We start from the raw sequence: 25,975 nt of genomic DNA, 5'->3' as shown, positions 1-25,975 counted from the left end.
ATTGAAGCATATGTTTTTGAAGCATAAGTTGGCTGACACTAGTGGTAATTATCTCAAGGTAAAATTATTACCTCAATTATGTACTGAGAGCTCAGTGCCGCCTTTTTCTAAACTATAAAAAACAGCGTATGATTTTCCAATATCACTGAGCTGGATATGAATAATTGGCTTTGCTAGAGTGGCGTTGTAGGTGAAAAATGCCTCATTAAGAATGTAGTAAGAATATAGTAGTTGGTGGTCCAGGGGGAAAGTGTTGTATATTCATTCATTCTTTGTCTTTACCTATTTATTCCTATTCATGATCAAGGGGGGCTGGAGCTTATCTCTCGACAGGTCACCAGGCCTTTACAGCTAGGCTAACACAGACAGACAGGCAGTCACTCACACTCACATTCACATTCATGCCTAAGGGCAATTTAGACTCAACAATCCACCTGACTTGCATGAATTTAGCTTGTGGGAGGGGAGAACATGCAAACCCTACACAGAACGGGCCAGGACCCAGGAATTGAACCAATTGAAGGCCTTTTTTTTTCTTTTGTTCTCATGTACTACTACTACTACTATTATTGCCCTCATAGTTTTAATGCTGTATGTTGGGTTACATATAAAAGTTAAGTCCAATCAGCTATCAGTCACTCAGTCTGTGGTTAGTCAGTCAGATCCAGGCAATGATAAGCCTAACCAAATTAAATAAAGGGTCAGTTTGCCAGACTTAAGATGTTGATATTATTGTTTTCACATCATGAATCACAAATTCCTATCTATATAGTCATAACAAAAGATGTAGCCTAGGTGTGAACAGGAAGTGGACTAGGATTGAGAGAGACCTCCTAACCAGGAATTTTTTCTTTCAAAAGAGAAAAACTGAGTAGCTTTTCTCCTCTTTTTGAGTTTGGTTCTATTTGTGAAAACACATAGATGCTAACTTGTGATATAATAATTTACTGAATTCTTTTGTTGTAAATATTGAATATTCCACTGTATAGTAATTTGATTTAGTTTATTACATTATTTGGTTGTCATTAAGATAGAATAGCAAATGAATAGTATGTGAAGTAGGCTATGTTATAGTTTACTAACTTGTTCTGCAGTGATTATTAGTGGCAAAAAAAAGTAAGCTAGATAGCAGAGTTAATATTGTGACTGTGATTTGTTTCAATCTAGTGTAGCCTACATGAAGCCTAGCTTGTCCCGCTGCAAAGTTGGGCTAATAAATTCAGCTCCAAACTTATTAAATCTTCACAACATGTCAATTTTGTATGTTCTGCTGCTCTTAAAATGGAAACACACTGCACAGTAAACCTACCTTAGCTTTGTACTTTGTAAAGTGGACGGAGGCAGGCGAGAACTACGCAGCCCACTTCCTCTACCTGTTTGAACGGGGCGGGTTTTATTCCCCAAGGAGACTCATTCCTGGTTCATTTCATTTCACAAGAGATACCTAGGAATTGGACACCGATAGAAAAACTCTGAATCAAGGTAAGGGAATTTGAAATAACTGCTTTTACCAATATATATAACACGTAATTGGAAGGAACGTTACATTGTTGTTTTCATCATCCAGCCGGGTTCGATTAAATGTCGTTACTTACAGTATTTCCCAAATGGAAAAACCACTAGGCCTATAAAATACCTGTAATATTCCTGTAGGGACTTATATAATGTGTCTGTGGTCTGCCAACTGAGCAGTTGAGTTTATGCTGAGTTTATAGTAGACCTACTTTATGGTGTTTTTATCATTCAGTAGGTTAATCTTTACACCATTAAAACTGTGTGTTCATGCTGTTCTGACTTAAGAAAATGATCTGACTTCACAGCAGTGTCAGTCATGGCTCAAAAGAAAAGTATGCCTTTGTAGCCATGGCTCTGGGGGGGGTTTATTGTTTTCATCAGCATTGTTTTTATTTCAGGTCATTGGCCTACAGTATGAGTGATTTTTAACAATACGAAGAGCTGCATCCTGGCTTTTGTCCATTGCCTTTGTTTTGCTGGAGTGTTACACATGTTTTATGTAGACGTGGTATCATTGTTGTATGTTTCATGTTGTCTGGATGGCTTTTTCCATTGCTGTATTCATTCCTTCAATACAGTTCCACACTCTCCCAATGCAAACAGTCTGCCAGGGAGAATAAAACCCATTCAAACTCAGTTTACTTACCTTTTTAGGCTTACTTGGTAGATGTAGGTCATATGAGGATAGAGTCCTTTAAGGCATAAAAGCATAACTTGATGTTTTTTTATGAAAATATATTGGATTTGGTGGTTGTTTGCCTTATTCACCACTACAAAACTGGTCTTACCATGAATGTTTGGCTCGTCTATGTAGCTAGTTTAATGTTTTGGTGGTCAGCTCACCACACTCCAGCACATCTCAACAAACCTCCCTCCAGTAGACAAACTTTTAACTGCGAGGGACAGCACAACGAAAGCAGAGTGTATTCATTAAACCTAGCCTCTCGGCTACCCAGCTCCATCTACCCAGGACAAATGGGACAGGTATTTCTACTAATAGCCCCAAGTTACAGAACACCAAGTGTCACTGCAGCTGTGTGTTTGTGTGTGTGTGTTTGTTTGTGTGTGTCTCCCATTGTTCTCCAGATTCTGTTTGGCAGAGTTCAGAGTTTAGATGAAGGGAGATCAGTACAGTGTGTGAAGCTTGTTGTTTTGCTTGGGCTCTCCTGCTCCAGATTCGTGTCCCTGCTCGTCACACATTCCACGGCCGAACCCTCCCTTCTCCTCCTCCTCTCCTCTCTCCCCTTTCTTACAGTGCCATCATTTCACACTCTCTCGTCATTAAAATCTAACATCTGTTAATCTCTCTCTCTCTCTCTCTCTCTCTGCCTCTGTCTCTCTCTCTCTGTCTCTTTCTCTCTTTCTCTGATGTGCATTGTTGCAGACCTCTGTCTCTGTGTCTGTCTGATGTGTGCTGTTCAGAGCTGCAGCCTCCAGTACAGCTGTGTTGTTGTGCAGCAGCAGCTCTGTCGGGTGTGTTTACTGTGTGTTCTGCAGCCTCATCTCTTTTTTCCTGCTGGCAGCAGCCGATACATCTGCCAGTTTCTCTGTGTTCATTGATATATTATTTATAAGTGTATTGGCTGAGAGGAGGACTTCGGGGGCTGCGGTATCAGTGCAGAGCTACTGCAGAAACAGCGGGTGATATCCTGCTCCCTAGGTGGCCAGTTAGTGCAGAAACATTGACAGTTCTTTTACTGACCTGTGCTCCGTCTGTTAACTGTGGGCCAAGTTAAGTTGGGCTGTTCACACAGGAAGTTGAAAATGATGTAATGTGCTGACTTGTGTTTTCATGAAGGATATTTCCTAACATTTCTAATGAAAGAACGTAAGGAAAGGAATCGACTTGTTCGACTGAATTCTCCCCACCACGTAGCTAGTCTGAGACAGCAGTGTAGGTTTTTCCCTAAGAGTTCATCACGGTGATATCTAAACTTAGGAGCATCCTGTGTTTTACCCTTCCACCCTCTCACTTCTCTCTTGTCGGAAACAGGGCCATGATCACAGCGGCGGAGTACGGCCACACGTCATGGGAGCTGTCAGTGCAGGTGGATCAGAGAGATGGAGACGAGTCCATGAGGTTCAAACTGAGGGTGAAGGGAGACTTGCACATCGGAGGCCTCATGCTTAAACTGGTGGAGAAGATCAGTAAGTGTGTGAGACATGTGAGAGTCACAGTCGCAGCGGGCCTGCTAGATGGGCCACACCCTTGTTTGCCCTGCATTCCTCTAAACTGCAGTGCCTTTGTTTTACTACAATGCCTCGTCCATGTAGCCTCAGGGGCCAAAGTTCAGCCTCAATCTGATCTGATCTGATATCTGTTTACCCAGTCAGATCTGTCTCAACATGGGAGAGCTAATATGAAAGCAGCTTCATCTGCTGTTGATTCTCACTTAAGTTAGCTAGGTTGGTTAAAGAGCATGAGACACAATAGATGACTAAGTAGCTTGTCATCAGCAGACTGGACCGGGCCTTATGATATCATAACATGAAGTCAGACAGACTCATAAAACCGCACCTTTAATGCTTTTTTGTAATGCACAGCCACCCACACTACAGTGGGCACAGGCATTGTTATTGTTTTTTGTTGTAGCAGCAGTGGTAGTAGTAATATTGAGTTTGAGTTTATTTATTTAAAAAGGGACAATGCACATTAATTAACATGAGCACTTAAGTCCATCATGTAAAAGTGCCAGATTTAGCCGTACAGGCTAGTTTTCATCTGCAGTCCCTGGCAGGTTTGATGGCATATAAAAACATTAAGAGAAAACTGATATGAAGACCAGACGCCCACCTTGAGAGCCTTTAAACTTGACATGCAAAAGTGTCCGATCATTTTGAGGGTGAATACCCCTTTAAACTTAAGATATGACAGTAATATGATAGTAATAATGGTAGTAATGTTTTTTTTCTACCAGAGGCTCCTCAGGACTGGTCTGACCATGCCTTGTGGTGGGAGCAGAGGAAATGCTGGCTGCTGAAAACCCACTGGACCCTGGACAAGTATGGAATTCAGGTAATATGGATGCCAACTTTATTTCTGTGTTGTGACCACTATGGATTTTTGAAGGCCGATACTGATATTTTTGGATACAAGCTGCTGATAGCCAATGTTTTGTGCTGATGTTCAATATGTTACAATTTGACCATGTTCATGTCAAAAAATAATAAGGATTCAGTGTTTCTGCCAGACTTTTAATCTTGACAGGGTTGAAAACCCTTTGAAACACCATTCAGCCCATAGGACACTATAACTCTACTGAGACCCATGCGAATGAAATTCTTTTAGGTGGGTTAGCAGCTGCTTAAGACAAGGTGAGGCAGGTTTCACTGAGGGTTTTACAGACTGACACTCCTAAAGGTGTTTGGTAAAATCATATCCTCACCTCCATCATATCGAATGAGAATGACACTGTCCAGCTGACATCCGACTTTCATTAGAAGGTCAATATCGGCCCTACTGTCATTTGTGTGTGTGAAGTCCATCTGTTTCCGCTTTTCATTTGTCCATACACTCAAGCCAACCTCGTCATGTGAAGACAAGATTAACACAGTATTCAAATGTCAAAATGCTCACTCAAAAGAATAGATTCACTCTCTATTTATATTACATTACATTGCCTGTAGGCCTACCTTTCGTGTACATACACTTGAGAAATATTGAACACTTGACATGCCTTCTGTGGAGAAAGCAAACAAATGGGACTGGGGAGATTCCCTCAAGTCACCCAAGGTTACAGAAAAAACAAAACTGTCCAGTAAGGAAGGAAATATGGGTATTGCAAGTGTAATTCACATACACCAAAATAATTTTGTTGCACAGGCCGATGCTGACCTGCGCTACACACCCCAGCACAAGCCCCTGTTGGTGCAGCTCCCCAACATGAGGACCATCAAACTGACCGTCAGCTACTCCAGCGTGGTCTTCAAGACAGTGGCGGAGATCTGTCGAGCTCTCAGTGAGTTTCTCTGTCCTGCTGACTGGAGACGGGGAGCAGTGCGCCTCTCTCTTTGCCCTCTTTTGTTGTGACTCAGTGTGTCCTATATAAAAATATCCCAAAACTGAATTTTAGTCAGAAATAGGACTGTGCTGTTTAAATGTCTTTCCTGGTCCCTCACACCTTCTTCCCACTCCCTTCATATCAGACATCAGGAGACCAGAGGAACTGTCCCTGCTGAAGCCGCCAGATGATCCATCCAAGAAGAAGAAGAAGAAAGGAAAGAACGCGCTACTGGACGACGTCTTGGACATGGATGTCCTCAGCGGGGGACCAGGAGGATCAGGTACTATGAAATGCATCGTTTCATAACTATGTTTTTGTGTGGCCTACTTATTTGTGTAGCCTACAGCAAGGCTTTGTCTGGTGTCAAAAGTAATCTACTATCTACTACATATGTGAACAGATTCAGGCAAAATTTTCCATTTCTTACATCTTTTAATACCCATATGGTGACGAGTAAAAGATGCATTGGATGAAATACAATATGATGATTCAAAATTGACATATGCTGGTCTGAACGTTTCCACTGTCATGACACATGTCATGGGTTTGGTTATGATTGTACAGCGGTATTTCTTTCAACCTCGTAGGCTTTGTGCTTTGCTTTGATTCTAAAAACATGGACTACATTGTTCTCTTGGTGTAGAAGTTTCACGACTCTGACCACTGGCAATAACAAGTGGGGATTGCGTTTCTTGTATGAGTCACCTCCCTAGAAGCAAGAGGAGAAATGAGGAACGTCTATATATAGTTGCTGCTGAAGATCTGATAGGCCACAGTTTTCATCACGGAGATCTGAAAGAATTGTTCAGTATGCTGCCATCTTCTTCAGGCTTTCGTTAACATGCGCTCTCTTGCTCCCACACTTTGACAAGTGAAATGCACGAGTACACACACACACACACTTCCCACTCTTTGTGAGTATCCAGTGCAGATTCCATACCAACATAAAAATTGCTCTAATTAAGACCTTTGATATGCATCCTCTTTCTTTGTGAGAGCTTTTCAATTAAGCTTTTTAATGTTGACCCAGTTACTGCACCTCTCGATTTTCCCCATGCTTTTGTTTCCATGAGTCTTTTGTCAAACTTCTGTTCGCATAACTATTGCTTCCTGTCTGAGAAATTTCTTTTTTGGTCCCAGAATGAAATCTCTGAAGGTTTTTTAGCAGTCGTGTGAAATAATTTCCTCTAAGTTGATTTGATATTGACTCGCTGTGCATGTCCACTCTGATTTTAGCATCATACCCTTCCCCTGCTATGACAGGAAGGCAATCTGCACTTCAAAGAACAATTCCCCTAACAAATCCCTTAAAATCAATATCAATGCGTGTTCATCTTTGGAAAACCTGTTTGTATCTGCAATCCTCCATTCTCCTTAAAGGAAACCCCATGTACAGTAAGACCATGACGGCGACCTACGACCCGGAGAACGGGATGCCAGTATCTGCCACAAGCCTTTGGTTTGGAGACAACCATCTTACTGCCAGCCAGACCAACCTGAACCCCGCTGAGCTGGCCAAGATGTACCAGCAGCTCTCGCTAGTGGACAAAGCCGTTATCAACGCAGGGTAGATGAAATCACTACAAAACAACTTCTCGCTGAGCCTTTCAATGATATTGTTAAGATTGAAATTATTCAATCTGGATGATATTTCTATCCACAGCTCATCTGATTGGTTGTTGCTGTGATTGACAGGTGGTTGGACTCATCTCGTTCTCTGATGGAGCAAGATATTCAGGAGGATGACAGGCTATTGCTACGCTTCAAGTACCACTTCTTCTTTGACCTCAATCCCAAGGTAAGAGACCCAAAATGTATGCTGCAAAAACTTCTTCTCTTTGCATGTCTAGCATTGATTGACAGCCCTGGAATTACAGCAAGGCAGATCTGTTGTTGAAGTTTGTTGAACTAAATTTCAGTGTGTGTGTGTGTGTGCGTGTGTGTGTGTGTGTGTGTTTGTGTCTCAGTATGATGCTGTCAGGATAACCCAGCTGTATGAACAGGCTCGCTGGTCCATCCTGCTGGAGGAGATAGATTGTACTGAGGAAGAGATGCTGATGTTCGCTTCACTACAGGTGAACATTATCTCATCACACTCATGGACGTTGTTTCTTTTTTTGTGTTGTAATACACATAGCCAATATATAAAAAGGAAACATGGCACTACAGAAGAATCTGAGAAGAAAGTCATTGACTATATTGTAAATATGTAAAAATGTGAGCATATAGCTTGATTTCACTTACTTGGCAAGTGGTTGTTCATATGTGCCATTTAGGTTCCAGTTTAGGGCAATGCAAGTAGATGCAGAGCATGGTATCTCCATTGCTAGGTTAAATTATCAAGCCATAATAATACTAATAATAAAAATAATAATAATAATAAATAAATAAATGAAATAAATAGTAAATAAATACATTTATACTTAATTTATATTGCCCTTAACTCAGTCAGATGGACCCAAGCTGCACTCTGGCTCCTAGGGAACTAACGGGTTTTCCATTTAGTTGTCCATTTAGTCTGTAAAATGTTAAAATCAATTCTAAATCTAATTGATGACCAGTGGAGAGATGCGGAAATTTGGGATATATGGCACAATATAATTCACATTCATAACTGTCATACACTGTGATGACAGCTATCCCTTTAACACTTGCATGCATTGTATATAATAAACCTAAACTTGTCCTTGGTATTCATGGTAAATTTGCAAAACCCTGATTCAAATTGATTTGCCACCATGAACCACATTTCTCCACAGGCAGGGGGAGGCGTGATAAATATGCTGTATAAGTATATGTGTGTCCTGGAGCTCAGAATATTATCCATGCAGGAGAACTGGTTTGGTGTCTTAATCCATGCAGAGGCATGTCAGGACAGGAGGAAAATCCCGCGGGAGAGGGAGGATGGGAGAGAGAGAGAAAGAGAAAGCACGCAGAGACAAAGATACAGAACTACATATAAGGAGAGAGATACTGAGACTAGAAGGAGTATAGATACAATTAAAGCTCCTCATGGGACAACTTTGCTGTGATGAGAAACGATTACAAAGTTTTAGCTGTGGCATTCTCAGAGTCTGCATTTCAGCCCACCTGTGATCTATTGAGCTGTTATGTGGCAACTGTTGGTGCACAGTGATTCAGAAATCACAGTGATTCAAAAAGAGATTACTGTTGCACTCACCTACACAATGGTGCAATAACGCTCTCTGACTCATGCCAGGCTTGCATAACCTCTTAAGTCAATTTGGAGTTCTTCATTATGACTTTGTTCTTGTTACTTGCACAACTAAATAATTATGGTTATTAGGAATCTGATTTGAGGTGTTCTAATAACAGAGTTAAAACAATAATACTTTCACATTATTTCAGTATCACATTTGTAAACTGACCGTGTCAACGGAGCCACTGGACCACTCCAACGAACCAGAAATAGATGAAGTAGAGGCTGCCCTATCCAACCTGGAGGTGACACTTGAAGGAGGAATTTCAGACAGGATTCTGGTAAATGCTGGGGTTTTTTTTTTGTTTTTTTTATTAGATTAGACGGTGACCACACTGGACTGAATACAAACAAGTCATTTTGAGTTTTCAGGTCTGTGTTACTGTATAACATCTGTTTTGAAGCAGGGGTTGATAGGTAGGCCTCCACTGATTGCATGTCTGTACATGGTGATGTCACGGGAAGACACAGGATAATTGACAGTTGTTTGTCCCCGCCCCCAGGAAGACATAACAGACATTCCAGAGCTGGCGGATTCCCTCCGGCTGTTTAGGTAAACCCTGAAGCCCACCAACGCATTTTACTGTATCTATTCTATTCTATTTCTGTTCTTTTTGCATTGTGTGTAACTGATGCAAAATCTCAACTACCTTTTCTCTGTATCTTTCTCTATTCTTTGAACCTTTGCCTGTCCAGTGCCTTCAAATCTAGATGTAAGAGGAATCTAAAACTATAAAACCTAAAACTTATCACTGATATAGCCATGGTACCCAATTACGTGTGATAGCACAAATCCAGCCCAAAACATTGATGCTGCTTTACTTACTTCAGTCTTCAGTCTTCCGCACAGATAAGCTCATGAACTGCATTGTGCATTGTGAACTCACTGTCTTCAAAATATTTTCCAATTTTTATCTTACAAATCAGGCCCAAAAGACTGACGCTGCGGCCGTACAAAGAGTACTGGTTCGTATTCAAGGATACCACCATCTCTTACTACAAGAACAAGGAGAACTCCAGTGGAGAACCCCTAGAGCAGTTTCACCTCCGAGGTCAGGACAGAAACACTAACGCTGCCTAATGTGTGCTTTATTGTTGAGGATCAATACCACTGAATTTAACCATTCCCATGTGTTATTGTTCTGTCCTTGAGCAGGCCAATGAGTAATATTGAATATGAGCAATTCTCTACAAAAGCTAGAACACAGTCTTGGTTGACCATATTTATCATATAGTAAATGTAATTTTACAACAATCTACAGGATAATTTGGGTATGGAGGTGTAAATTGATGTGACATCACAGATTGAGGAATGGGACAAACTCTTTTTTCCTATTATTGGCCAAGGGAAACAGCAATAGATGTTTACTAATATAGTCCAAACTGCCCTTTGCTATTTTTGCTAACTAAAATTCAGTGGTATTTCCCTTTAGGTTTTTTCTGTATTACCTACTATAGTGATAATACCAGTAGCTCTACCTTGCTGTAGTGCTTCTGAACCTAAAGTCACTGTCTCTCCCTGTTCATTGGACAGGCTGTGAGGTCGTCCCCGACGTCAACGTGACTGACAAGAAGTTTGGCATCAAGCTCCTGCTGCCAGTTGCTGATGGGATGAATGAGGTGTACATCCGATGTGACAATGTAAGGCCCACCTCCTCACCCACATCTCCTGTGATAACCCAGTGATTCTGCCTCTTTTTCAAATCCCTGCAAAGTATCCATATAAGATGTTTGGGGCTATAACTGTAGCTGATACTGCGTGCTGTGATTACCCCAGGAAACACAGTACGCCAAGTGGAAAGCTGCGTGTATCCTGGCCTCCAAAGGCAAGACGATGGCCTACAGCTCCTACAGGTCAGAAGTCAAGAACATCCAGTCCTTCCTGCAAATGAAGAGCCTGGCGCCCCCTGCTGGCCAGGCCGCTCCCAACCTCGACGCTATGGAGATGAATGCGGAAAGTTTTGTTTCCCCGCGCTACACCAAGAAGTACAAGACCAAACAGGTCTGTTTATGGGCTATGAGCAACACACCTGCCTTTGCCTGCGAACATCAAGGCTACATCAGTCCATTATCATTGAATAGATTGTTTTAAACCTGTCTCTTTTATATTCCCGGTGGTGATTGTTTGAAGCTGACAGCTCGCATCCTGGAGGCCCATCAGAACATCGCACGGCTGTCGCTCATGGAGGCCAAGATGCGCTTTATCCAGGCCTGGCAGTCACTGCCAGAGTTTGGCATCAAGTACTACATTGTCAGGTACGGTGCACATCTTTAAGTACAGCACACATAAAACCGGTGAGCTGGTGAATATAGAATTGGCCTTGTAAAAACTTCAGGCTCCGGGGCTCCTGGTTGTGCCTGAGCTATAACCCTCCAATGATATACATAATGTGTTTAAGAGTTACGTGTTACTGTACATTGCAAGGAAATAATAAGTCATGGGAAGTCAGTTGTAACTCCTGATTACAATAGGTTGTCATAAAAGTTACATTAATTTATTTCACGCATAAAATAAATACAGGAGAAAATGTAAAACCTCATTTCCAAATGCATCTATTTCATTCAAAATCTGACTTTAACATCTACACCATCTAATTTATGAATAGTAATTTCAGACGTCATCATTTTATGTGTATTCCAGATTCAGAGGCAGTAAGAAGGATGAGATTCTGGGCATCTCCTACAACCGCCTGATCCGTATTGACATGTCGACTGGCCTCCCTGTCACCACCTGGAGGTTCGCCAACATGAAGCAGTGGAATGTCAACTGGGAGATAAGACAGGTGAGGGATGGTTGCATTATATATTATGATTTCTCCTTTTTCTTCATGCAAGGGAGTAAACAGAGAAAAGAAAAGAAATGTCTAATACATTATTGCAGAGATTAGGCCATTGCACTACAGATAAGGACTGTGTGGTGGGAATCACATGTTGTATTTGCTCTTCCAGGTGGCCATAGAGTTTGACCAGAACGTGTCGATAGCCTTCTCCTGTGTGAGCTGTGACTGTAAGGTGGTGCACGAGTACATCGGCGGCTACATCTTCCTCTCCACGCGATCCAAAGACCAGAACGAGACGCTAGACGAAGAACTGTTCCATAAACTCACCGGGGGCCAGGAATGAGACAGGATATAATGCCTCTTATCGTACTTCTGTCTCATATGTAGATGTTACAATGTAAAAGTCACACATTCATCTGTGTGATATTACAAGAGCAATAGAATTAATCGCTCTTTTCACCCACAAAACACACAGTAGCATCAGTGTTTACAATTAATACTTAAATCATAAATGATCTCATTGTGAACAGTTTTAGCAATGTTCCCTGCTCGAGCACCAAGACAATGTTGTTGATGTAAATATCTAGTAAAGACAGATTTGGATGTCTTTCTCTCAAAAGTTTGATGGCACAATTTCTATAAGAACTAAGCCTGTTTAATTTTGTTTCAGGTGAAAAGATTTGCTTGTTTCAACAGTGAAAGTTTTTTTTTATGAAAAAACATTAAAGGGTGTTTTTATATTTCACAACTTGCTTCACATTAGTACATTTATTGAAAGACAAACAGAACTGGTGGTGAGGTTTTACATCTAAAAGTTTAATACTCATTTATCACTTCCATAGATTATAGCACTGACCTTTCAGTCTTTTCATAGAAATTACAGCTACTGGGCAGGGTTTTTTTTATAGACGACATCTTACTGAACAGATGGCCTCACTGCCATATTCATATTGAAAGTTGAATTGATGTTGTTTACAAAGAACGCACTGTAATTTCACAAATGAGATGAAATGAACCATATAAATCAACTAATTCTGACTCTAATTCTGAAATGAGACTGTGGACATTTATGAAACAGATAGTTCTGGTTTTCAGTTCTGATTAGCTGAGTCACACTTGAAGCTGTTGTAAAATGGGGAGATTGGGGTAAAATGAATCACTGAGCATTTTGGGCAAAACAAATGTTTATTTCAAACAGTAACCGCTATGTATGCTTAACACAATGTTTGTGTGATGAGTCTATGTGTGTGTCTGTCCATCTGTCATAACCTATTCTTGCAATATCCTTTGTCGATTTTCTCAATATCTCTTCAATTTGTAATCTGTAATGTATTGGAATAGACAGAAGTCAACCAAGCCAGGCAGGGATGACTGACTAAAGCTTCCTATGAACTGCTCCTCCTAAATCTGTGATCACACGATTAATTTTGTGTATGGTAACTTAGATACAAGGGGTGACTCATGTTACCCACAGGCTAAATTTACCCCGTTCTCCCCTACCTGATAAACGCACACCTGTGGCCACATAACAGGTGATTTTTAATATCAATGCCCTTCATAACAGACATAACTGCGGTGTAAAGTACATTCATATCGTGGCTTGTTATTTCAGTACCCGCTCATGTCCATGTAACGTTAGGTAGACCTGACAAGAAGTTGACATTTATCGATAATTCTCGACTCTACTTTTTCTCCCTGGCCCGAGGGGCTGGAGTGAGGAATCATCGCACTCCGCGTCTATTGGCTACAAAGCGCAACGGAAACCAGTCAGCCAATCACAGGCGACTACGATGAAGAGCGGTAGTACAATCTGCTATCGTCTAGTCGTCCTGTGAAGCTAGGGAAACGCAAGCTAGCACGTGGGAATAGTAAGTTACCGTATTTTGTTTGTATTTCAGGGTGGACTAGTGCCTTTTTGAACTGTGCCTTGTGAACGGCGACACTAAACATTTTGCTGAAGGTGACATTAGCTTTACAGCTGGACACTGAGCTAGTGTATCGCCCTTATTATGGCGGACAACGGAGACGATGATTCCCCGTACAGAATGAAAGAGGGCGACTACGTTGTATTGAAACGGGGAGATATCTTCAAAGCTGTGCAGATTCAACAGAAGAAGTAAGTCTGAAGCTGTAAAATATGCCTCTGTCACATGAACTAAGCCTTAGCTGACATCTTACTAACGTTAGATAATTAGCTTTGGAGGTAAACTGTTAATGGGACATCACCAAGTCTCTGGGCAGGGGTTGATGGCATAAAATGTAAGCTATCAGTTAGTGCTCACATTTTGTAGGTTGTCAGTGTCAGCTTATGAGGTAGCTTCTGGTTAGCTGTAGTCCAGTTACTTGCTTGCAATAAAGATTCACTCACTTCTATTCTGTTTTGTCTTTGTCTCGTCTGATATCATCTTTGATTTTGTCTGATGAACACACAGGAAGGTGGTCTTTGAGAAGCAGTGGTTCTTCCTGGATAAGGCAGTGGGACAGCTGTACAGCACCACATTTGAAATTGTGTCTGGAGGATCATTACAACCACAGAAGCCCAAGAACACAGAGAGCTCCAGTGGTATCTAACTTGCTGTTCAGTCCTATGTACCAGTCACATTAATGTTGGAGCTATACAGTTGAGATAGTGAATGAGTGCACTGTCTGGCAGACCTGTGTAAACCTTTGATACCTAGAGTCCCTACTAGTTTTTCTCTTTTAATCTGTTCACTTGTTCTCCCCAGATGCAAAGGAGGCAGGCACAGACAACAGAAACATAGTGGATGATGGGAAATCTCAGAAACTTACCAGGGATGACATTGAGACACTCAAAGAGGAAGGTCTGAAGGGTCAGGTACATGAATAAACTTGCAATTGCATATGAGTGGAAAGTATATTAGCACTGCCTTGTGTTGGGTATTATTCTGTTTATATATCAAATTATCACATAAAATATAAATAGATAATCGAAATGGCAATGATGAGCCAGTGCCAATATACTGAACAAAAATATAAATGCAACATGTTAAGTTTGTAAAGTTTTGGTCGCGTTTCATTAGCTAAAATAAAATATCCCATCCCCAAAACTTGCTTATCTATCTCTAATCTTGTGCATAAATTTGTTTACATCCCTGTTACTCAGCATTTCTGCTTTGCCAAGAATTTCTCTCAATAAAATGATTTTCTTAACTGTAACCAAGTAAAATCAATGAAATTGTTGCATGTTGCGTTCATGTTTTTCTTCAGTATGTATGTCAAAAACAATATGCATTTTTTATGGTGCTTTTAAAACCCTATGTTGTTCTTATGTTCTCCACAGGAAATCATTCAGAAGCTCATAGAGAACAGCTCAACATTCAGGGATAAGACCGAGTTTGCACAGGAGAAGTACATCAAGAAGAAAAAGAAGAAGTGAGTCACTGCTGGTGATTCATCCACGATCTGTGCTGGACATAAAATATAATGTAGGCTGTGGTAATGGCGGTGTTATTACTTATTCCTGTCTTGTGCTGCTGCAGGTATGAAAACACTGTGATGATTCTAAAGCCTTCGTCTCGCATCCTGGCCATGATGTACCACGGCCGCGAGCCGGGGAAGATCTGGTGAGTCAATTGATGGATTAACAGTATCAAAGACCAACATGAAGGCCATTAAAATGATTGGTGTTGCTGTACCAGAAAGAGATGATTTATGCCTGTGTGTGTGTGTGTGTGTCTCTGTGTGTGTGTCTCTGTGTGTTGCAGCCACCTGCGGTACGACACACTTGCCCAGATGTTGACGCTGGCAAACATCCATGCTGGCAGCAAAGTTTTGGTGTTCGAGACTTGCGCTGGCCTCGTGCTGGGATCCGTCATGGAGAGGATGGGAGGTGCGTAGTCGATCGGCAGAAAATTTGATTAGATTAGATAAACTTAATTATCCTACACAGGGAAATTCAATCCGGTGAGACAATAGAGAAAGAGAAACGCAAAAGACAAAATGAGATAAGACAAGACGCAGTAAAAATAGTCATAAGAATAATCACCATTGTCCACATCCAATCCCCACCCCCACAGCTACTGAGCAAACTGAGCATTAAACAAAGAAATAGCAGTAGGTAAAAATGACCAATTAATCGATTGTAATTTAGATAATCAATCGATTTAATCATTTATCAAGTAAAAATACCGCTTTCGTAAATGCTGAGATTTTCTTGCTTTTCTCCATTTCATATCATTACAAAATTAATACATTGGGTTTTTTTTAGCTGCTATTCAGACTAAGTAAGCAATTTTAAGACATCACTCACCATGAAAGCAGGTGATTTTTATGTGGTAAAATAATTTTAGAATTCTGCTACAGTATGTAGAAAATCGCCTGAAATGTCTTGCCCCCGTTACTTATATTGTTTTGACCAGAGGATTCTATTTTCAGTTTTTTGCAGAGAGAATTCATTTTGAAAATCGCCTGAAATGTCTTGCCCCCGTTACTTATATTGTTTTGACCAGAGGATTCTATTTTCAGTTTTTTGCAGAGAGAATTCATTTTACATAGTATCTGCCTTCTGTACACAGTCTTTCTAAACAAAGCCTTTCCCTCTGCCCTTTTCACAAATATAATCGCCCTCTCTCGCCTCCTCATCCAGGCTACGGTTCAGTGATCCAAATGTACCCAGGAGGCGGGCCGGTCCGGGCGGGCATGGAGAGCTTTGGCTTCCCCGCTCACTTCCACGATACGCTGCATGAGTTTCCCATCTGCCATGTCAACGCTCTGCTGGCAGGCACGCTAGACACCACTGCCAAGGACCCCACTGCTGGTAGGGCCTGTGTGTTTTTGTTTTTTTCAAGATCAAGGCCTTGCTGCTTTAGAGACACAGTAGTGAGTCAGAGATGTGAGAGAGCGAGATGTGACAACGCTGTGAGCCAGACTCAAACCCATGATGTCACAAGTCACAGTTTGCAGTCCATCGCACCACCGGGGCTCACTTAGGTCAGGTTTTGTTTTTATTTATTAATTTTCTTAATTTATGAATCTATTTTTTTGCTGCTAAACATGCCAGAAAGACCAGGGTCAGGTCAACATACCTGTACCCAAAAGAGAAGACAGGTTGTACAGCACAGCCTTTGAAAACATCTCCTGATAGCTAATTGATTGATAATAACAAGAATAATAATAATAAAATAATTCAACATTGGATACAAAATACAATAAAATAAGGGGAAGGACTAAAATAAACATGGTGCATAGTGCAGTAAATATAACAAAATAAAATAGATAAATAAAATAAAATATAAAATTACAGACCATAGAAAGTAGAAAAGTGAGTTTTAAGGTGAGTCTTAAAACATCTCAGAGAAGAGGCAGACCGAATCTCCTCAGGAAGACTGTTTCCATAAATTACATCATGACACAATGACATCATCACATCCATTCCGTGACACTGTTCTGACAGTTCTGGTTTTCCTCCATCTTTACAGATGCAAGGCAGTCCGACAGGGCTGCAGAGGAGGAGCAGACCCAGCCAGAGGAACAGAGCATGGAGACCCACACTGACCCAGCCCAGGACCAGGAGACAGAGGAGAGGGAGAAACGCAAGGAGGTCAAAGTATGTCCAGTAGGCTTGGGTGATATCCAAAATCTAATATTGCGGTACTGTATTCGATATCGCAGTAAATATTGCGATTTTCAGTAATATCAAATATTAGCCCAAGCCTAATGTCCAATCACCTACTAATCACACTTAAGTTATACTCCTGACTTGAAGACAATAAAAATGGAGAAATCAAAATCAGATGGCGGACAGAGAAGTGATGAAACTATTAATGTCTTGACTTTGTTTTTTTTAGGCTCAGGAGAAAAAGGTGAAGATGGAGGAGAAGAGAAAGAAGCTGGCAGCAGCTGCTGCCCAGCTGGAGGGGAGGAATGCAGACGGGTCAGTGTCACATTTGTGTCCTGATTTCACATTTCTGTTCCTCTGCACCGTTCTCCTCAGTTCAGCTTCTCTGTCACCTCTGCTTTATTAAATCTGGATTGGACCTTCATAGTGAGCCACAACAATTAAAATTGATCTACAGGAGATGGAAAAATTGACAAACACTTAATTAAACAGTATTTTATCCGACCATTGTAAAGTACTGTCATCAAAGTCATGATAAATCTTTCGCATTCATCCGGTGATGATTAGTGTTCGTTGCCCTCACAAGGTGAACAAAGTGATTGCTTTGCAGTTTCCTGTCCTACAAAATAAGGGATTTGCTTGGTAGCCATTTTGTGATTGATGGGTGAAGTGTTGTGAGGCTGTCGTCAGAGTCAAGTACGGTGCAAGTATTGATCTGGTCGCTAACTGATATTCCTCTGGGTCACCTCTAACATCATAGCAGCCATACCATAAACAGTGCCTCTGTGACACAATTCCCCAGCCTCTCCCTAAATCACCCTCTCACCCAGCTCCATTAAATATGACATTAATGTGCACAACAGGTACTATATCACTAAGTTGTATGGCTATAGCTCAGATATAGCACAGATAAGGTAAATTACGATATTGCTTACATTTCCAATAAGGGACCGTGCTGTTGAGAATGTATTTCAGATTGGGCAGGTTTGCTTGATCATCTGTTTGTTCCCCACCTCCAGGTTGGTCATAGCCAGTCGGTTTCACCCGTGTCCCGTTCTAATGGGGCTGCTCAAATTCCTCGCCCCCTCCAGGCCCTTTGTAGTGTACTCCCAATACAAAGAGGTAAGATCGTCATGTGTAGCAGTGTATATTAGAACCACAGCAGCACTGTTGATGGTCTCCCGATGAACGAGGCCAATTAGCGTTCTTAGACGGATGTTTGATTAACTGCCATTACACACAGGCTTATTGCTCAGACTTCCAGTGGGAAATGTCCTTATTACATTACTGCAGTGGACGTCCCTGTCACTGCCGACGAGTTGCAATGCCCATCATACCCCTGCGCTTATTACCTCCGTTGTGCTTGTGTTGCTAAAAAGCCCACTCTGTGTGCATCTACTCTTTGACCCTGCACTTCTCCTCTTAATGACGCTTTTCCATCTCTTCCCACCCAACCTCCCTTCATTCTTTCTTCCCTGCAGCCTCTTATCGAGTGCTACACAAAACTCAAGGAACAAGGCGGTACTGTCAACCTCAGACTCACCGATTCCTGGCTCAGACATTACCAGGTAATGAAGTGCGAATCTGCACTAAATCATGTTTTTTGAGCTGTAAACATGGTTATATGGCTTCCATAGAGCGATAAGCATTGATCCTGTACTTAATTAAATTTTTCGATTCAAGTCTTCTCGGGGCATAAAATCATTTGCACTGCTTTATGGGCTGAAACCTTCAACTGTATTGCACTTCTGGCCACTTCTTGTGTTAAAAAAAGGCTTTTTTTCCTGTTTATCCTCTCCGGCTTCTTGGTTTTAACAGAGATATATATTTTTTTGTTTGTTATTCCTCAGCAGTGTCATGTAGAAAATGAGCCATTTGCTTTACCTCTATCAGTAGGGTTAGGGTTAGGGTTTCACCTTTGGCAGCGTCAATTGCTTTGCCACAAAATTACCCCCATGTAGAGATGGGCGATCTGTTATCACAGACACACATCCCCCCTATTCGTTCTCTCCCCCCCCCCCCCCCCCCCACACACACACACACACACACACACACACACACACTTTTTCACATCTTTGAAAATTGTGTACTCAGTGGAGGCTGGCTCTATAATGAGTGGCCAAAGGGCCTTTTTCCTCTCACGCTCCAAGTGTTATTCCTCCTGCTCTGCCTATAGAACTAATGACCTCTGACTGTAATTCTGTGTTGTGTCCCTAGGTGTTGCCTAACAGGACGCATCCTGTGCTGCTGATGAGCGGGGGTGGGGGCTACCTCCTCTCAGGGACAACGGTTGCCACGGACAGCTCCAAACCCGCAGGCTCCCGGAGAGCTGAGGAGCCAGCGCCAAAGAGACTCAAACTGACAGAGGCTGAAGGATAAACAACTGCAGACATCTCTGACTTCTATAAGGGCACACTGCCAATGGCCTGTAGTGGTTTCCTCTGGCAATGACTTTCTTTTCAGTTAAACTGATTTGACACATCTGGAATAAGGGAGACAGTGTGTCTGGTTTGCATTCATCATTAGTTTCCCCCGTCTTGTGTTTTCAGATCAGTGCAGATGAAGAGTGTACTGTATGCCAGGTTAGGCTATACGAGCCCCATGTGTTGCGTAAGGAACTGCTAAAATCAGAATCTTCTGTGTGTTGTGGAGAATAAGCGATAGTTCTGTGTCTCATCCCTTGAGACCAGGTGTAAAAAAGGCTTTTTTCCCTGTTAATCCTCTCCTGCTTCTAGGTTTTAACAGAGTTGTTCTTTTTTTATTTTGTTATTCCTCAGCAGAAAGTGCCATGTAGAAAATGAGCCATTTGCTTATGCAGCTTTATACTGTGGATTATATCTGCATTCTGCCCAGAATAAACTCAGTTCTAAAAATGAAATAATCTTTGCAATGAGCTTGATGTGGGAAGATACTTTTTTTTTCATCAATAAATAATTTAACATGTGAGAGGTATTTGTTTGGTCCCAGAATATTTCCGTTTATTGAGTGCAGACTGAACAAACTTGAGAACACAATCATTGAAATTGCTGAACAATTTGGCTTAGCTATATATTATTAATTTCATATTTTAATATGTATATATAAACATCAAAACCATTCCCATGCTGATTATTTTGATGACATCAGAATATCACAAATACAATGATAAACAAGTTGATAAAATCTTTTTGGCAAGGCTCCAGGGTTTTGTTTTTGTTTTGTTTTTTTTGTTGTTTTTTTTAAAACACTGTAAGCACACTAAGTTGGTAGCCATAGATTGCTGTAATCCATTGATAGTCTTGAAATGCTGTCTGTCATGGCTTATTCCCTGTTTTCATGCAACTTGGCAGCAATTTTCTGCAACTCCATGTCCATCGCTGTGAGGTTTTCCAGCTCTTTCTCCTGAAAAACATGGAAAATGTGTAAGTCAGCAACTCATGGCCATCCATTACAGAACCAATATGGAACAGAAATCAGCATCATATGATGTCAAATTGCCCTTGTTTTCCCAGGTCTGCTGCTAAATTTGCTTAATTGGTTACTGGTCATTTATTTGAAGCATTTCTTAATAAAATCCCAAGAGTTGGATGTAGCAATGTAGCGCTGTACAACTAATACGTCATTCTCCCTCCTCCCCACACTCCCTGATTTGTTTTGCTGCTCCAAAGAATGTAACAAGATCGAGAGTGCTCCGCAGGCCACAGCATTCCTCTTTTTAATAGGAGTATTATGACACTCAGGTTGCCCTGGGAGAGAGGATGTAATCATGAGGTTTTTAGTGCAATTGCTGCAGTACTCATAAAAGCACGGTGTGGGGAGTATAAATAGGAAAAGGAGACAGACAAGCTGAGAAAACGAGAGCAGAAGAGATAGCAAATGACTTGAATAAGGCAATAGATATCTTTGTTGTACTATTTCATCCCTTTAAGCATGCCAGAGTTGCAGAACACTCCATGACCATGAATATATTGATTACATTATTCATTTACTGGCCGGGCAACCTATCTGGGACATGCTCAAGTGGGGCATTGTTTTAATGTGCATTTGCACAGTTGCATATTCACTGGGGCTCTGTAATTCTGAAGGCTAAATCTGAGTCCTGACATCTCCATGTACCCTTGAGATTTCCATAATAAGCGTGGCTTTTCTATCCCCAGCGAAACCGTCATGTGGAGGTACTCGATGTGCATAATGGCTTTGCAAGGTCAGTTGAATATACAGAAGAAAATTGTTTATGAAAAAAACCTGTGGAATAGACGATCAGAATGAAATCTATTGACATTCTGGACCGAAGGTTATTCAAAATATGAAACATGCAAATTAATCCAATCTAAAATGATTTGCACTGTCTATTGCAGGTTAAATGCTTTTACTTTTCTACTAGTTGCGATCAGCATATATTTTTGCATTGGCATATTTTATGCTTATGAGGCCTTCTGCATAAATAAGTCACTAAATCAGTCCAAGTTTCAGATAGTTGAGGTTCCACTGTATAATATATGGACTTATATGGATGTATATGGAGTGCCTATAGTTTTTTTTTCTTTCAGTTCAGTGGTTTGTAGCTAGTGATTTGATAAGTTCAACGCGGCAGCAAATACATCTTCCACATCAGCCTTAAAGGTCATTTGTTTGCATTTAGTGGATGCAGTTGTTGTGAATTTTACCTCCTGAGGGGTAAGTGGTCTCTGGTGTGTGCTCCTCTTCCTCTCCTCTTGATTAGAATGGCTGGCCAGCTGGTTCATCTTATGGCTCAACAACTTGGCCAGTTCCTCCATCTGAAGATATAAAGGCACACCTAGTTTATCTCTCTGAACTATTGAATATAGACCAAAATGATGGCATGCCTATAAAAAGTGCATGGGTTGATAATGGCAAAATTGAAATGGATGAAGAAACATGGACTCAGTTATTTCATTGTGTAAACCATTGAATGATGTTGAGGTGCTGGGTCAAAAATTACTCACTATGAAGGGAGAGTGGCTCATTATTGTCTTATTTGGTGAAGCATTCAGCCCAAATTTTGTAAAAAAAAATATATAATTGATAATGGGGGTTCATTTCCTCTATCCACGTTTAGGTAAAATCCCAAGTCTCTTAGAGTCTTCGAAGTTTCTAAAAAGAAAGCTACAAACATTTTGCAAGTACATTTCTATTTTACATGAAGCACAAAAACGTATCTACCACACATACCTTATCTGAGGTTGCAGTGTGTTCGTCTGTGTCCCTTTTGAACCAGGCAGGATGGTAGTAGCCTCGGTAGATCCAGGGATTGCGCTTCTCCATCAGATACCTGACAAATGGCTCCAGTTAGATCCCCGACTCTCAAAGGTTTCATGTCAGTCATGTAAACTGCCTGTGGGTCTCAGTCATCTCTTTTGCCAAATTGAATTTGGTTGGTGACTGTGTATATTGCTGAACTCTGTATAATTAATTTTATTTGCAGAATATACACTTGCACAATTGAATAGTATAAAGTGTAATTCAGAAGTTTATGGATTCTGGGACACCCTGAAAACTACTGTCTATATAGTGAGTGAGAAATCAAATAGAAGTACCTCAGAGCTTCGTCCTTGTCCCCCTTGGCCGCCTCCTCGTATTCCTCTGAATCACTCCTCTGTTCCTCCTCTTCTTCAGAGGAGTCTCCGCCGCGCTTGTGGTATTTCTTCTTATGGTGGTATCGATGTGTCGGTTTCCATATACGCTTATCTACTTCTTCCTCTTCTTTTTCATGTCTTTTGTCTAGACCCCAGGACTCCTGACTGCGTTCCTCATCTGGCTCTTCTCTCTCTTCCTCTGAGCGCTCCTCGTCACGTTTGTGTTTCCTTTGGTGGTACCTTCCCGGCCTCCAGTCCCTCTTGTCTCTCTCGTCGTCAAGACCCCAGGACTCCTGGCTGCGCTCTTCTTCGGGCTCTTCCCTTGCTTCTTCTGAAAGCTCTTCATCACGTTTGTGTCTCCTTTGATGGTGCCTTCCAGCCCTCCAGTCCCTCTTCTCTCTTTCGTCATCAAGACCCCAGGACTCCTGGCTGCGCTCTTCTTCGGGCTCTTCCCTTGCGTCCTCTGAGCGCTCTTCATCACGTTTGTGTCTTCTTTGGTGGTGCCTTCCGGCCCTCCAGTCCCTCTTGTCTCTCTCGTCGTCGAGACCCCAGGTCTCCTGGCTGCGCTCTTCTTCAGGCTCTTCCCTTGCTTCCTCTGAGCGCTCTTCGTCACGTTTGTGTCTTCTTTGGTGGTACCTTCCGGCCCTCCAGTCCCTCTTGTCTCTCTCATCGTCGAGACCCCAGGTCTCCTGGCTGCGCTCTTCTTCGGGCTCTTCCCTTGCTTCCTCTGAGCGCTCTTCATCACGTTTGTGTCTTCTTTGGTGGTACCTTCCGGCCCTCCAGTCCCTCTTGTCTCTCTCATCGTCGAGACCCCAGGACTCCTGGCTGCGTTCGTTGTCTCCCTCGTCCTCTGATAGCTCGTCACCGCGCTTGTGATACTTTTTCTTGTGGTGGTAGCGATGTGTGGGTTTCCATATGCGCTTGTCTCTCTCTCCGTCTTCCTCTTTTCCGCTCCTTTTGTCTAGATCCCAGGACTCCTGGCTACGTTCTTCTTCTTGCTCCTCCCTCTCGTCTTCTGAGGGCTCTTCATCTCGTTTGTGTTTTCTTTGGTGGTACCTTCCGGGCCTCCAGCTCCTCTTGTCTCTCTCTTCACTTTCCTCCTCTGATCTCTTATCCTTCTCATCATCGACGCCCCAGGACTCCTGACTGCGCTCACCGTCTTCATCTTCTTCACCTCGTTTGTGTTTCCTTTGGTGGTATCTTCCAGCTCTCCAGTTGCTCCTCTTCTCTCGCTCATCCTCCTCCTCGTTCTCATGTCTCTTCTCCTTCTCGTTGCCCAGGTCCCACGTTTCCTGGCTGCGCTCATCCTCTGGGTTTTCTCTCTTTTCCTCCACAGATTTCAGGAGCGCCTCGATGTCTTTCACATCTGCTCCCTTCGCCTCAGGCTCCTCTCCGTGCCCTTTGAACTCTTCATTCTTCTTGTCCAGTGGGGCATGTTTAACCCCTATAACAGAAGAAAAGGAAGATCAGAGGAAGTATAACAATCTCCTACTATAGCTTTTAGTGACATGTTACAATTGCTTTTCTACTTGATTTCAGCCCTAAACCAAACCCCTATAGATTCTTATACTCGTACATATATACAAATGATTTGGTGAATCACTTGTTTAATATTTGGTTTCTATCAAATGTCTACACTTGCTCTGTATTCAAAGACAACAAGGAGAATCCTGAATATGTATCTTTAATGTAACCAGCCCTATCTGAGGGTGAAGTGCCATGAAAACTGTGAACATGCTAATGTGAATTGCTCTATTTATGTCCCCAGCTGGTTGCCAAGACATACTGTGCTACTATTTTCTCTGTCTGAATCAAGGAGCTCTTCAGTGCCTCACAGTGAAGACCTGACAGTGAAAAAGTGCTGCGTCAACAAACTGCACTGTCCCTAAATGGTCACTATGGATTCACTTCAATATGCACGGTATAGCCTATAAGTGCTTGGCTCAGTTTTTGTGTCCTATCTCCATACTCATTGGACTATTTGGCTGATCTGTTTTCCTGATGTATAGTATCTCAATTATCAACAATTTACTATCTCCATATAAATGACTGCAGCTGAATTGTAATAGGTCGCCTTGTACTACAAACCTGCTTGGAGAATTTCTTTGCATTCCTGATCCAGCGACTGAGAGTCCGGTTTGGAGAGAGCTTTGGACAAGACTTCAACCAAACACCGTGTTACCTGCAATACACAAATAACCGGACTCTCTCAGGAAAAGACAGACCTCTACTCCTTTTCAGACATTAGATTCTCGATACTGCTTCACAGTTATCAAATTGTCAAATTGCATTAGAAAAACATACCACATCTTCTCTTTGCCCTTCTTTTCCAACTGGAAGCGCTAGATTTTCTGCACGATTAAAAAATAGTTATGTCAAAATTTGTGAGTACAATGTATAATTGCGATACTGCATGATAAAATCCGTAACAGGTTATAAGAGTAAATGGATCACTGTTAATTTAATGTGGAAAAAGGATCAACTGAGAGAAAAAGTGTGCGCAATGCAGCCCGTCCCGGCAGTCCGCGTCTCTGTCCATGGTGCTGAAACTAAGTTATGCTACTCAGCGAGAAAGAAGACGTTATCACCTACCTGTGAAGATGGACGCAACCGCCACAACAACAAAAACAAGTTTCATCTTGGCGAGATAAGGGTATATCCGACAAAATATTTCGAGAGCAAACTGCCGTCCCTCCGTATAGCAGGAGCTGGCGGCAGGAGTGAGCTCCGCTGGCTGTGCGCCTCTGCTCTGAGTGCTGGAGGAGAGGAGCGCCTCAAATACGGAGAGGAGTGGGCTGGAAGAGGCGTGGGAGGAAGGCTTTAGGCTGTGTTATGTCATGACTCATTAGACCTGCGAAGAAGGTGATCATCGAAATTAGATGCGTGCACAAAAGTAGCCACTCTGTGCAGGGCAATGTTGATTTAATTAGTGCCACGATTCATTAGTGACAATCCGGACAGATTTTGTTAGTGGTCAGAATTAGGTCGACGCAATAAGTTTGTGTTTAATGTCGTGACATGCCTGAAGACGGGCAAGGTAATTCATTCAGGAAAAGCCCTTCTTGCATTTTTTTTTGTCGTCTTTGAAAGGAGGTTGTCACCAGCCTCTGGATTAAGTTATGTAATACTTCCAACTCCAAATGTATCCTACATTTTATGCTTGCTTAAGTATTTTAATGTGACGCACCATGACTCAGTGTGTGTGTATGTATCCCTTTGTTTGTAAAGGACGTGTAAATAGACACAATGTATGTCTGAGCCAAACGTGTAAGTAGAAATCTAGCTTATGTCTGAGACAGAAC

At 41.9% G+C, this 25,975-nt stretch overlaps 3 protein-coding genes across 3 annotated transcripts; 2 read left to right on the top strand and 1 right to left on the bottom strand.

Moving 5' to 3' along the window:
• Window positions 1-1,424: 1,424 nt before the first annotated feature.
• Window positions 1,425-12,733, top strand: fermt1 (FERM domain containing kindlin 1). Its single transcript, XM_071522233.1, has 16 exons — window positions 1,425-1,482; window positions 3,503-3,663; window positions 4,434-4,531; window positions 5,339-5,474; window positions 5,662-5,799; window positions 6,900-7,086; window positions 7,215-7,317; window positions 7,487-7,594; window positions 8,889-9,020; window positions 9,243-9,292; window positions 9,667-9,791; window positions 10,274-10,380; window positions 10,517-10,741; window positions 10,871-10,995; window positions 11,381-11,522; window positions 11,689-12,733. Exons 2-16 carry the CDS (start codon window positions 3,513-3,515, stop codon window positions 11,860-11,862), a joined length of 2,001 nt encoding a protein of 666 aa, XP_071378334.1. The 5' UTR covers window positions 1,425-1,482; window positions 3,503-3,512; the 3' UTR covers window positions 11,863-12,733.
• Window positions 12,734-13,316: 583 nt separating this feature from the next.
• Window positions 13,317-20,031, top strand: trmt6 (tRNA methyltransferase 6 non-catalytic subunit). The gene is made up of 12 exons (XM_071522258.1): window positions 13,317-13,635; window positions 13,952-14,082; window positions 14,246-14,355; window positions 14,821-14,912; window positions 15,020-15,103; window positions 15,245-15,369; window positions 16,126-16,296; window positions 16,958-17,085; window positions 17,327-17,412; window positions 18,117-18,219; window positions 18,579-18,665; window positions 19,315-20,031. The coding sequence occupies exons 1-12, from the start codon at window positions 13,529-13,531 to the stop codon at window positions 19,474-19,476; spliced, it is 1,386 nt and encodes a 461-aa protein (XP_071378359.1). The 5' UTR covers window positions 13,317-13,528; the 3' UTR covers window positions 19,477-20,031.
• Window positions 20,032-20,050: 19 nt separating this feature from the next.
• On the bottom strand, window positions 20,051-25,409 carry chgb (chromogranin B). Its single transcript, XM_071522257.1, has 7 exons — window positions 25,266-25,409; window positions 24,978-25,024; window positions 24,762-24,855; window positions 22,635-24,117; window positions 22,270-22,369; window positions 21,744-21,854; window positions 20,051-20,478 (listed from the first exon to the last, which is right to left on the bottom strand). Exons 1-7 carry the CDS (start codon window positions 25,309-25,311, stop codon window positions 20,398-20,400), a joined length of 1,962 nt encoding a protein of 653 aa, XP_071378358.1. The 5' UTR covers window positions 25,312-25,409; the 3' UTR covers window positions 20,051-20,397.
• Window positions 25,410-25,975: the final 566 nt, after the last annotated feature.

This window comes from Centroberyx affinis, unplaced genomic scaffold, assembly GCF_046629955.1.
Source record: "Centroberyx affinis isolate AG114_WGS23_722 - 3 ecotype Tasmania unplaced genomic scaffold, CSIRO-AGI_Caff_v1 ptg000969l_1, whole genome shotgun sequence".
Taxonomy (NCBI): Eukaryota; Metazoa; Chordata; class Actinopteri; order Beryciformes; family Berycidae; genus Centroberyx; species Centroberyx affinis.
The sequence above is the reverse complement of the archived record's forward strand: the minus strand, read 5'-3'. Positions and strand labels throughout refer to the sequence as shown.